Here is a 13,148-nt window from a genome sequence, read left to right as displayed (position 1 = left end):
GGCGCCTTCCCTTGGAGGTTTTCTGGTCCCGTCCAACTGGTAGGAGACCATGGGGGAGACCCAGAATGCGCTGGAGGGATTATATATCCCAGCTGGCCTGGGTACGCCTTGGGGTCCCCCAGGAGGAACTGGAAAACGTTGCCGGGGAGAAGGGGGCCTGGAGCTTCTTGCTCAGCCTGCTGCCACCGCAACCCAGCCCTGGATAAGCGGTGGAAAATGGATGGACGATGTGAACCAACATATACATGCCAACATATACTGTACATGGATGTGATAGAAGATGATGGTGTATGATTTTCCTCCAGGAACCCCACTGCTGACCACTGGGCGCTGGCCAGCGGTCTGCCCACCTACGTAGCAGAGAACGGACTGGTCAGTAGCTGGTAATCCTAAATAACCTTGAGAGTGAACTGTGCAGAAGAAAAAAAAGTTGTTTTATAAAAAATTGTTAAAAAAAGTTTTGAAGAGTAGTTTTGATTGATTATTAACATTCCCAAATCAGAAACCGAGGCTAAACGGGAAGAGCACACTACGCTCAGAGCTCCTACAGGCACTTACAACTCGTTTAAAAAAAAAAAAGAGTTGCAGAAATTAATTTTGAGGCTTTTCTGATTTTTACTGTTTGGTAGAGAAATGGTGGAATGCTTTTCTATGTGCTGGTTAGTTAGATACCTTCTAGTCTATCTGTATTCTGCATTGGTGCACAAACCAAGTGCCTTGAAACAGAGATCCAGGCACAAGCTTGGACATCTCATTGATTTCACCTCTAAATTCCACCTCGTCAAGAGCTGAAGGTTTGATGAAGGTTTCAACGTTATACGAGTTATAGGTTGTGTGAGACGGTGTGGAACTGTGGAACACTGCCATATCTCTTTGATCTGCTACTGGTTAGCGTCCTTCTTTTCTTAATTAAAAGTAACTAATGCACGACTAGCCCGGTGTCATCTCCTGATTGCTCACTCTAACAATCCTGGATGCTCCTCCTCCTGCTTTTGCTCGCTCCATGGACAATTTCATCACTTTCCTCCTGATGTCATTGATGTGGAACCATTTAACACTACAGATGTGAAGAATTAGCCTTGAGACATCCTTGATCTCCCTAAATCACCCAGATTTTATCTACAGCCACACAGAGAGAATGCATAGCGGATACTTGTGTCTTGTTCAAGGACAGGTTGTCGAAACACTTTCATTATCTTTAAAGATAGTGTTTTCGACAATGTGTCAGGAAAAACAATAAAATGGTCTTTAAGTTCTTTAAGGATCCACTGAGGTGGAAGAAGGTTCCTCAGCTTCACACTTCCTGTCTTCCCCTCCCACTGTTTGTTCTCATTCTTTACACCTCTATCACTCATTGTCACTTTCCCTTCAGCCACTTTCCAATCTCAGTTTAGGATTTTTTTTCTTGGGCATTAACAGACAGGAAGGAGGCTTGTGGGGAATGTCAAATTGAATCTATATTCATAATAAGCAATAACAACATGAAATAAAGCTGGAATTAAATTATTTTAATTAGATAATTAATTCTCCTCTATCTGGTTGTGTTAAAGTAGTGTCTGTTTCTTTCCACTTTCTTTCCTTTGTTCTTTTTGCCTCCCCTCACTTTCCCATCATACCCCTCTTCCTTCAGCTTCTATAGCATAGTACATTTATATTTTTGCCTTAAAAAAAACATATGAAACATACTTATTTTCATCCTCACCACCTTCCCCCTCTTCCTCTATGTAGATCTGTAACATCATGAATGCAGCTGAAGATGAGTTCTTTGACTTCCAGGTGAGATGAATATCTCTTCATCTTCTAGTTAATTTGGTTACTTTGCAAGAGTTTACTCATTGCACCTTTAACAACTTCTAGTTAAACAGTAGTACTGGTCCATGTACCGCACCCTGAAAACAGACAGTGTTTCTTTGCAGGACTAGAACCACCTCACACTGACAATTTGACATTGAATTGACATGAGCCTCCATAGTGACAACATCCATCCCTAACTACTACCACCAGTACAGTACAGGCCTCGCAGTGACTAACTACCACCACCAGCACAGTACAGGCCTCCTAGTCACTAACTACCACCACAAGTACAGTACAGACCTCCTTGTGACTAACTACCACCACCAGTACAGTACAGACCTCCTAGTGACTAACTACCACCACCAGTACAGTACAGGCCTCCTAGTCACTAACTACCACCACAAGTACAGTACAGACCTCCTTGTGACTAACTACCACCACCAGTACAGTACAGACCTCCTAGTGACTAACTACCACCACCAGCACAGTACAGGCCTCCTAGTCACTAACTACCACCACAAGTACAGTACAGACCTCCTTGTGACTAACTACCACCACCAGTACAGTACAGACCTCCTAGTGACTAACTACCACCACCAGTACAGTACAGGCCTCCTAGTCACTAACTACCACCACAAGTACAGTACAGACCTCCTTGTGACTAACTACCACCACCAGTACAGTACAGACCTCCTAGTGACTAACTACCACCACCAGTACAGTACAGGCCTCCTAGTCACTAACTACCACCACAAGTACAGTACAGACCTCCTTGTGACTAACTACCACCACCAGTACAGTACAGACCTCCTAGTGACTAACTACCACCACCAGCACAGTACAGGCCTCCTAGTCACTAACTACCACCACAAGTACAGTACAGACCTCCTTGTGACTAACTACCACCACCAGTACAGTACAGACCTCCTAGTGACTAACTACCACCACCAGTACAGTACAGGCCTCCCAGTGACTAACTACCACCACCAGTACAGTGCAAAGCTCCCAGTGATTAACTACCACCACCAGTACAGGCCTCCTAGTGACTAACTACCACCACCAGTACAGTACAGGTCTCCCAGTAACTAACTACCACCATCAGTACCATACAGACCTCCCAGTGACTAACTACCACCACCAGTACAGTACAGACCTCCCAGTGACTAACTACTACCACCAGTACAGTGCAGGCCACAGTGACTACCACCACCAGTACAGTACAGGCCTCCTAGTGACTAACTACCACCACCAGTACAGTACAGACCTCCTAGTGACTAACTACCACCACCAGTACAGTACAGACCTCCTAGTGACTAACTACCACCACCAGTACAGTATAGGCCTCCCAGTGACTAACTACCACCACCAGTACAGTGCAGAGCTCCCAGTGATTAACTACCACCACCAGTACAGGCCTCCTAGTGACTAACAACCACCACCAGTACAGTACAGGTTTCCCAGTAACTAACTACCACCATCAGTACCATACAGACCTCCCAGTGACTAACTACCACCACCAGTACAGTACAGACCTCCCAGTGACTAACTACTACCACCAGTACAGTACAGGCCACAGTGACTACCACCACCAGTACCATACAGACCTCCCAGTGACTAACTACCACCACCAGTACAGTACAGAGCTCCAGTGACTAACTACCACCACCAGTACAACCCAAAAATTACAAAAATATGAAAGTATGAAGTAGTATCCACACCCATTAATACTGTGTGTGTGTGTGTGTGTGTGTGTGTGTGTGTGTGTGTGTGTGTGTGGGCGCGCACGCAGAAAGAGCCCCTGGACGACTCTGGTTGGACCATTAAGAACGTTCTCTCTCTGCCGATCGTCAACAAGAAGGAGGAGATCGTTGGTGTGGCAACGTTCTACAACAGGAAGGATGGGAAACCCTTTGATGAGATGGACGAGACTCTGATGGAGGTGTGTGAGTGTGTGTGAGTGTGTGTGTGATGCTGAGAAGCCTTGAGCTCCAGCAGTAAATAATGCAGCAACTCTGTAAGGAAATTATTTATATACACACACGCACACAAAGGAGGGAGTCAGCTGAACACATCCTGTTTCCAAAGTATCTTCTGACATTGAGTGTTTGATCGCAGTCTGAAGAGGATTAAACTGATTTTAATATTGGAAATCCATAGACTGTGTAACTTTGTGCTGCAGTTTTATCAAGAATGAGAATTCTCTGTTTTCCTCTTTTTTTATCCATCTTTTCTGACAACTCCAACACGCACACACACACCCAGTCTCTGACCCAGTTCCTGGGCTGGTCAGTGCTCAACACCGACACTTACGACAAAATGAACAAGCTGGAAAACAGGAAGGACATCTTCCAGGACATGGTGCTGTACCATGTCAAGTGTCGCAAGGACGAGATCCAGAATGTGCTGGTAGGGAATAGAACCCACAACCCTGCTGTGCCTTGCGCAAGGGGATAAAGCCCCAATCCACTGAGCTACACAGGGAATATAACCCCAACCCTGCAGTATTGGTGTCTTGCTCTTCTGTATTAATAAAGTTATTCTTATGGAACTACATCATCAGTTCAAGAGCTTCATACAGAGATACTGCCAGACCTTCCTGTGTGTGTGTGTGTGCAGAACACCAGAGAGCGCTGGGGGAAAGAACCAGATGAGTGTGAAGAGGAGGAGCTTCAGGAAATTCTGGTAAAGCACAACACCATGTAACACCTGATCTGTCAACATGCTAGCTCGGTCTAAAGTTAACTTGACTACAACTCAACTTCATCCTAACTTAAGTTCAACTTAACTACAAGTCGGCTTTACTTGAATACAACGTAACATCAACTTAGCTACAACTTAACTACAACTGAACTTAACTTGAATATAAGTTGCAGTTAAGTTGTAGTCAAGTTGCAGTTAAGTTGTAGTTAAGTTGTAGTCAAGTAAAAGTTTACTAATGTTGTAATCAAGTTAGGATTAGTTGAAGTTAAGTTGTAGCAAAGTTGTAGTCAAGTTAACTACAACTTAACGACAAATCAACTTAACTTGAATACAACTTCACTTCAACTTTACTACAACTCAACTTCATCTTAACTTAAGTTCAACTTAACTACAACTCAGCTTTACTTGAATACAGCGTAACTTCAACTTAGCTACAACTTTTCTACAACTGAACTTAACTTGAATACAACTTAACTACAACTCAACTTAACTTGAATACATCTTAACTACAACTCTACTTAACTTTAATACAACTTAACTTCAACTCAACTACAACTTAACTACAACTTAACTACAGCTCAACTTGAATACAACATAACTCGAACTTAACCACAACTTAACTACAACGTAACCTCAACTTAACTACAACTTAACTACAACTCAACTTGAATACAACATAACTCAAACTTAACCACAACTTAACTACAACGTAACCTCAACTTAACTACAACTTAACTACAACTCAACTTGACTACAACTTAACTACAACTTAACAACAACTTAACTGCAACTTAACTACAACTCAACTTAACTACAACATATCTACAACTTCACTACAACTTGAATAGAACTTAACCTCACCTTAACTTGACTACAACATTACTATACCTTTAGTTGACTACAACTTAACTAGAACCTAACTGCAACTTGACTACAACTTAACTTCAACTTAACTATAACTCAACTATAACTTACTACAACTCAACGTGACTATAACTTAACTACAACTCAACTTATCTTGACTACAACTTAACTTCAACCTAACTAGAACATTCATAAAACTTAAAATTCAACTCAACTACAACTTAACTACAACTGAACTTAACTTGAATACAACTTAACTTCAACTCAACTACAACTTAACTACAACTCAACTTACCTTGAATACAACTTAACTTCTACTCAACTACAACTGAACTTAACTTGAATACAATGTAACTTCAACTAAACTACAACTTAACTACAACTCAACTGAACTTGAATACAACTTAACTTCAACTTAACTACAACTTAGCTACAACTCAACTTAACTTGAAAACAACTTAACTTCAACTTAACTACACCTTAACTACAAGTGGACTTAACTTGAATACAACTTAACTTTAATACAACTTAACTTAAACTTAACTACAACTTAACTACAACTCAACTTAACTTGAATACAACTTAACTACAACTCGACTTAACATGACTACAACTTAACTACAACTTAACTACAACTTGACCACAATTTAACTTCAATTGAGCTACAACTCAACTTGACTACAACTTAACTACAACTTAACTACAACTTAACTGGAACTTAACTACACCTTAACTTCCACTTAACTACAACTCAACTTAACTACAACGTATTTACAACTTTACCACAATTTAACATCAACTTAAATACAACTTAACCTCACCTTAACTTGACTACAACTTTGCTACAACTTAACTTCAACTAATCTTTACTTGACTACAACTTAACTAGAAACTAACTGCAACTTCACTACAACTTAACTTCAACTTAACTATAACTTAAGTACAACTTACTACAACTCAACGTGACTACAACTTAACTACAACTCAACGTGACTACAACTTAACTACAACTCAACTTATCTTGACTACAACTTAACTTCAACCTAACTAAAACATTAATAGAACTTAAAATTCAACTTAACTACAACTTCACTACAACTTAACTTAACTACAACTTATCTACAACTACAACTACAATCTACAATTTAACTTCAACTTAAATACACTACTCACAAAAAGTTAGGGATAATTGGCTTTCGGGTGACATTTATGGAAAATGTAAAAAGTTCACGTTACAGTGATACTATATCATGAAAGTAGGGCATTTAAGTAGAAGCATGCAATGGTGATTTCCTCATCTCAAACAATTTATTGAAACAAAAGCCAAATTGACAAAAAATGTCAATGTCTCAATAACTTGTCATGTGCCCTTGAGTATCAATTACAGCTTGACAACCACGCCTCATGCTGTTCACAAGTCGACTTATTGTCTGCTGAGGCCTGGCACCCCACTCTTCTTGAAGGGCGGCCCTCAGGTCATTGAGGTTCTGGGGCACAGAGTTACGAGCCTCTACACGGCCACTCAGCTCATCCCATAGGTTTTCTATGGGATTCAGGTATGGAGAAAGTGCAGACGACTCCATTTGAGGTACCCCAGTCTCCAGCAGCCGTTCCCTAATGATGCAACCTCGATGAGCTGGAGCATTTCCTCCATGAAGATGAATTAAGGCCTGTGTTGTTCATGAAGGGGCACGATGACTGGATTAATGATGTTATTCAGGTAGTATGGGCTTGTCACTGTACCATTCACAAAGTGTAGGGCATTTCTGTATTGACTAGATAAACCTGCCCACACTGTAACACCACCACCACCAAAGGCTCGTCTGGTGACAACAGTGGCTGATGTATGCATCAGTCAACTGAAACTTCACTACAATTTAACTTCTCATTTCTGCTCAGCGTGAATCGACTTTCATCAGAGAACAGCACTGAGCCCTCTGGTTCCTCGTCCAGCATAAATGCTCCCTGGCCCATGCAAGACCATGATGCCTGTGCCTGGTGGTGTGGTCAGGTACCCTTGCAGGTCGTCTAGCACGCAGACCACGCTGATGTCTACGGTTTTGAATGGTCTGACGTGACACTTGGTGCCTCTCACCTCCCTTAAATGTGTCTGGAGTTGAGTGGCATTCATCATCCGCTTCCGCAGGGCACTGTTCACAATGAAGCGGTCTTCAGTGTGGGATGTGGCCAAAGGACGTCCACTTCTATGCCCTTCTGTGAATCCTCCAGTCTCTCTGTATCTCTTTTGCAACCTGCTGATAACACTCTGTGACACTCTAAGCTCAGTGGCCACTTCCCTCTGAGAACATCCTGTTTGAAGCCTCGCAATGACGAGGTACTGTTGATCAGTTGTTAGACGTCGTCTTGGTCTCATGATGTCAACATGTGAACAGCATGATGAAGAGGACTGTTTAAATACCAATTCTAATTGAACCAGGAATTGTATTGGTCCATTCATGGATCAAACACCTGTTGTGAATTTTGCCGTTCAGCTCCTTGTTAGAGAACAGCAAGTTGTGCAAAAAGTACTGAAACATTGAACAGTTGGACATGTGCATTCAAAAGTTTAGAGAAGGTCAAATTAAGTTCACCTGTAAAGGTTATAGTGCATTTTAGATTCATCCTGAAATTTCACCCCAAAGCCGAATATCCCTAACTTTTTGTGAGTACTGTACAATTTAAACTAAAATTAACTTGACTGAAACTAAACTTAACTTGACTACAACATTACTACAACTTTACTTGACTACAACTTAACTAGAACTTAACTGCAACTTGACTACAACTTAACTTCAACTTAACTATAACTTTACTACAACTTAACGTCAACCTAACTAGAACAGTACTGCAACTTAATTTAACATTACTAAAACTTCATTACAAATTAACTACAACTTAACTTGACTTAAACTTTGCTCCAACTTAACTTAACTTGACTGCAACTCAACTTGACTACAACCTAACATCAGCCTAGCTAGAATGTTACTCCAACTTAATTTAACTTGACTGAAACTTCACTACAATTTAACTACAACTTAACCATGACATAACTACAACTTAATTTGACTACAACATAATATCAACTTAACTACAACTTAAGTCATTGCATTTAGCAGACGCTTTTATCCAAAGCGACTTACAAGTCAAACAGCGACAGACGCAGCCATCAGGAGCAATTAGGGGTTAAGTGTCTTGCTCAAGGACACTACAGCATGCTAGCAGAAGGAGCCTGGGATCCAACCAGCAACCTTTAGATGACTAGACCACCAGCTCTACCTCCTGAGCTACCATCCCCGAGTTAACACTACGACATAACATCAGCTATATTTAACTTTACTACAGCTTTAGTACAACTGAACCACTGTGCAACTTAACTACAATTGAACTTCACTTCACCACAAGTCAACTTAACTTCACTTCAGCTTAACTTCAATTGAACTAGAACTTAACATAAACCACATGAATCTGCTCGGCCTGTTGCCTGTCTCTCCTTCCAGTCGGAGGTTCTTCCAAACTCCAAGAAGTCGGAGATCTTTGAGTTCCACTTCTGTGACTTCGACCACAGTGAGCTGGACCTTGTCAAGTGCGGCATCAAGATGTACTACGAGCTGAAGGTGGTGGACAAGTTCCACATCCCCCGAGAGGTCAGTAGGCGGGGCCTAAAGGACAGTAGGTGTGGCTTGGTGCTCAGTGGAAGAGACAAAGAGGATGGTGGGAGGAGCTTCATTGTCAAGTTGGAGGGATTTAGTGATGAGGTTTGATAGACTATAAATTGGAATATGTTGAATCGATAAAAGTTCCATTTACAAAGATGTCTGATTGTGTGTTTGTGTGTGGCTGTGTGTGAATATGTGTGTGTATGTGTGTGGCTTTGTGTGTGCATTTGTCTGTCTGTGTGTGTGTGTGTGTGTGCGTGTGTGTGTGTGTGTGTGTGTGTGGCTGTGTGTTTGCATGTGTGTGTGTCTGTGTGCGTGTGTGTATATGTTTGTGTGGCTGTGGTTGTGCATGTGTGTGTGTGTGTGTGTGGGGCTGTGTGTTTGCATGTGTGTGTGTGTCTATGTGCGTGTGTGTATATGTTTGTGTGGCTGTGGGTGTGCATGTGTGTGTGTGTGTGTGTGTGGCTGTGTGTTTGCATGTGTGTGTGTGTGTGTGTGTGTGTGTGTGTGTGTGTGTGTGCATGTGTGTGTGTATATGTTTGTGTGGCTGTGGGTATGCATGTGTGTGTGTGTGTGTGAATGTGTGCATGTGTGTGTGTGTGCGTGTGTGTGTGCATGCGTGGGTGGGTGTGTGTGTGTGTGTGTGTGTGTGTGTGTGCATGCGTCTGTGTGTGTGTGTGTGTGTGTGTGTGTGTGTGTGTGTGTGTGTGTTACTGTGTGTGTGTGTGTGTGTGTGTGCGCGCATGTGGTTGTGCCAGTCCCTTGTGCGCTTCATGTACTCCCTCAGTAAGGGCTACAGGAGGATCACGTATCACAACTGGAGACACGGCTTCAACGTGGGACAGACCATGTTCACCCTGCTGATGGTGAGACAGGCAGACAGATAGACAGATAGATAGGTGGATAGATGCCTATGTTGTCTTCTCTTTCTTACACCTGTTTATTCCAGTCTCCCTCCTTTCTACTTGAGATCAAACCTCCCCCTGTCTGTCTCTCTCTCTCTCTTCCCATCACCCTCTCCCACTCTCCCTCTCTCTCTCTCCCTCTGTCTCTCTCACTCTGTAATCACCCTTACTCTGATCCATTTCAATGCTTCATTGGTCATAATAAGACTCAGCAGCACTGTGTGTGTGTGTGTGTGTGTGTGTGTGTGTGTGTGTGTGTGTGTGTGTGTGTGTGTGTGTGTGTGTGTGTGTGTGTGTGTGTGTGTGTGTGTGTGTGTGTGTGTCCACAGACGGGGGACTTAAGGCGCTACTACACCGACCTGGAGTGCATGGCCATGGTCACTGCTGGATTCTGCCATGACATCGACCACCGTGGAACTAACAACCTCTACCAGATGAAGTAAAGACCTGAACTTCACCTCCTCAAACACCTGATCCATCCTTCACCTCTTCAAACACCTGATCCATCCTTCACCTCTTCAAACACCTGATCCATCCTTCACCTCCCCATTACCTGATCCACCCTTCACCTCCTCAAACACCTGATCCACCCTTCACCTCCTCAAACACTCGATCCACCCTTCACCTCCTCACACATGATCCATCCTTCACCCCCTCAATCACATGATCCATCCTTCACCTCCTCAAACACCCGATCCATCCTTCACCTCCTCAAACACCATTTCAGCCTTTGATGAATCCTTTCATTTTTTGATTAAACGTTTATCGTATGGGAAATGATACACATTTTTGAGGCTGTTATATTCAGCCCATAATGTGGGCGGCCACAAGGCTGGTTTGGTGCTAGTGCAAATATTCATGTCTTTTTTATGTTGGCCTGACCTAGAAGTTTGTAAACTCATCCAGGATGCATTGGAGGTCTTTTTCAGAATGCAATGTGATAGTGTTGTCATTGGCACTGGAGCTCCAGGAGGGATTTTGTGGTGACTTTGCTCTTGACCTTGAGCTGATTGAGGTTGACAAGTCAGCTGTCCATCCTGTGCAGATCTCAGCCAATAAGATGAAGGACAGCAGCAATAAAGACAGGAAACAGGGTGTTTGAACCCGGTCTACACTGTGAAGGGTCTCACTCTGACAAATAAGGTGGTGTTCAGGTTGTTGTATAGCAGCAGAGTATCTTGATGAAGTCATCAGGCGATTAACTGTTGAAGTATTTGGTCGGGTCTATGAAGGTCATGTACAGTGGTTGTTTTTGTTCCAGGGATTTTTCTTTGGAGCAGTTGTCGTGCTATGGAGGTCAAGTCTATAGTACCTCTAGAAATGTAAAAGTCACATTGTGACTCTGTCAGTATTTCATCAGATCATGGTAGAAGACAGTTGGCAAGTGTGCGTGCTAGAACTTTGCTGGGGCTTGACAGAAGTGATACAATATATATACATGTATATACATATAAGGTAGTCAATGACTCGCCATAGTTTGGATCGGAGGTGCTTCCAAGATGTTTTCAGTTTGTTACATCACGTTGTCCTGTTCAGTGCATATGGAAAGGAGAAGAACATGGTTGGTGTGAATGTGACCAATGCCTTATTTTGCTATTCTGGTTTTACATTTACATTTACATTTACATTTAGTCATTTATCAGACGCTTTTATCCAAAGCGACTTACAAGGGAGAATAACATTCAGCTACATTGCGACAGAGATTAGTGTAACAACAACATTGGTGTAACAATAAATACTGCAAGGTGGTGCAAAGTAATTGTAGATTAGGACAGGAGGTACTCACTGAAGAGCTGGGTCTTCAGGTGCTTCTTAAAGACAGAGAGGGAGGTCCCCGCTCTGGTCATTTTTGGCAGCTCGTTCCACCAACGTGGAACTACAAATGAGAATAGCCTGGATTGCCGTGGCTGTATGGCCGGCAGAGCCAGGCGACGCTCATTTGACGAGCGCAGCATCCGGGGGGCAACATGTGCTCTTACAAGAGCATTTAAGTAGGCGGGAGCATTCCCAACAATCACTCTGTAGGCCAGCATAAGAGACTTGAACTTGATGCGGGCGGCTACAGGTAACCAGTGGAGCTCGATGAGCAGCGGAGTGACATGTGCCCTCTTTGGCTGGTTGAACACCAGTCGCGCCGCCGCATTCTGTATCATCTGAAGTGGCTTCACCGCACAGGCCGGCAAGCCTGTTAAGAGGGCTTTGCAGTAGTCGAGACGGGACATCACCAAGGTTTGTACCAGCAGTTGAGTGGCATATTGGGTCAGGTACGGCCTGACTTTTCGGATGTTGAGTAGTGCGAAGCGGCAGGACCGGGAGACGGCGGCAACATGGTCCGAGAATGTCAGTTGGTCATCAATAATGACACCAAGATTCCTTGCAGCCTTGGTAGGAACAAGAGATAGAGAGTCGATTTTAATATCAATGTTGTGATAAATACCTTGTTTGGCCGGGAAGACCAGCAGTTCCGTTTTCGCCAGATTTAGTTGAAGATGATAATCCTTCATCCATGTGGATATGTCAGCGAGACAATCCGAGATCCGCGTCGAGATAGTAGGGTCGTCTGGCGGGAAGGACAGATAGAGTTGAGTATCATCCGCATAGCAGTGATATGAAAAGCCATGTGAGCGGATGATCGGGCCCAGTGAGGTGGTGTATATGGCAAAGAGGAGGGGTCCTAGCACCGAGCCTTGGGGCACCCCTGTGGTGAGGTTGTGAGGCACAGACAGCTGGCCTCGCCATGTCACACTGAACGAGCGCCCAGTAAGGTAAGATTCGAACCAGGAAAGTGCACTGCCCGTTATGCCCATACTTGAGAGTATGGACAGGAGTATGCAATGATTGACAGTGTCAAAAGCAGCTGATAAGTCTAGCAGAATGAGGACCGAGGATTTGGCAGCAGCTCTAGCAGTTTTTAAGGCCTCTGTCACAGACAACAGGGCTGTTTCGGTGAAGTGACCACTTTTAAAGCCAGATTGAAGTGTATCAAGAAGGTTGTTTCTTGACAGGTACTCTGTAACCTGTCTAGAGACCGCCCTCTCTAAGGTTTTGGAAAGGAATGGGAGGAGAGAGACCGGCCGATAGTTTCCTACTTGATTGGGATCGAGTGAGGGTTTTTTGAGCAGTGGTGCGACCCGAGCCGCTTTGAAAGCGGAAGGGAAAGTGCCGGAAGTTAGGGAAGAATTAATCACATGTGTGATTGCCGGGGTGATAGTCGGTGATATGGCTTGAA

General features: G+C 43.4%; 1 protein-coding gene across 1 annotated transcript in view; it reads left to right on the top strand.

The window, feature by feature from the left end:
• pde6a (phosphodiesterase 6A, cGMP-specific, rod, alpha) overlaps positions 1 to 13,148 on the top strand; it is a gene marked incomplete at its 5' end in the record, with an annotated part of 36,454 nt that overhangs the window by 17,104 nt on the left and 6,202 nt on the right. The window contains 8 exons of the mRNA XM_080007711.1: positions 306 to 372; positions 1,729 to 1,776; positions 3,584 to 3,733; positions 4,057 to 4,200; positions 4,411 to 4,476; positions 8,856 to 9,002; positions 9,773 to 9,880; positions 10,249 to 10,358. Coding sequence (XP_079863837.1) covers positions 306 to 372; positions 1,729 to 1,776; positions 3,584 to 3,733; positions 4,057 to 4,200; positions 4,411 to 4,476; positions 8,856 to 9,002; positions 9,773 to 9,880; positions 10,249 to 10,358 — 840 coding nt within the window. The remainder of the gene's footprint in view (positions 1 to 305; positions 373 to 1,728; positions 1,777 to 3,583; positions 3,734 to 4,056; positions 4,201 to 4,410; positions 4,477 to 8,855; positions 9,003 to 9,772; positions 9,881 to 10,248; positions 10,359 to 13,148) is intronic.

This window comes from Zeus faber (genome assembly GCF_960531495.2).
Source record: "Zeus faber genome assembly, chromosome: 10".
NCBI classification, from domain to species: domain Eukaryota; kingdom Metazoa; phylum Chordata; class Actinopteri; order Zeiformes; family Zeidae; genus Zeus; species Zeus faber.
Note: the sequence above shows the minus strand (reverse complement) of the source record. Positions and strands in the feature narration are given on the sequence as shown.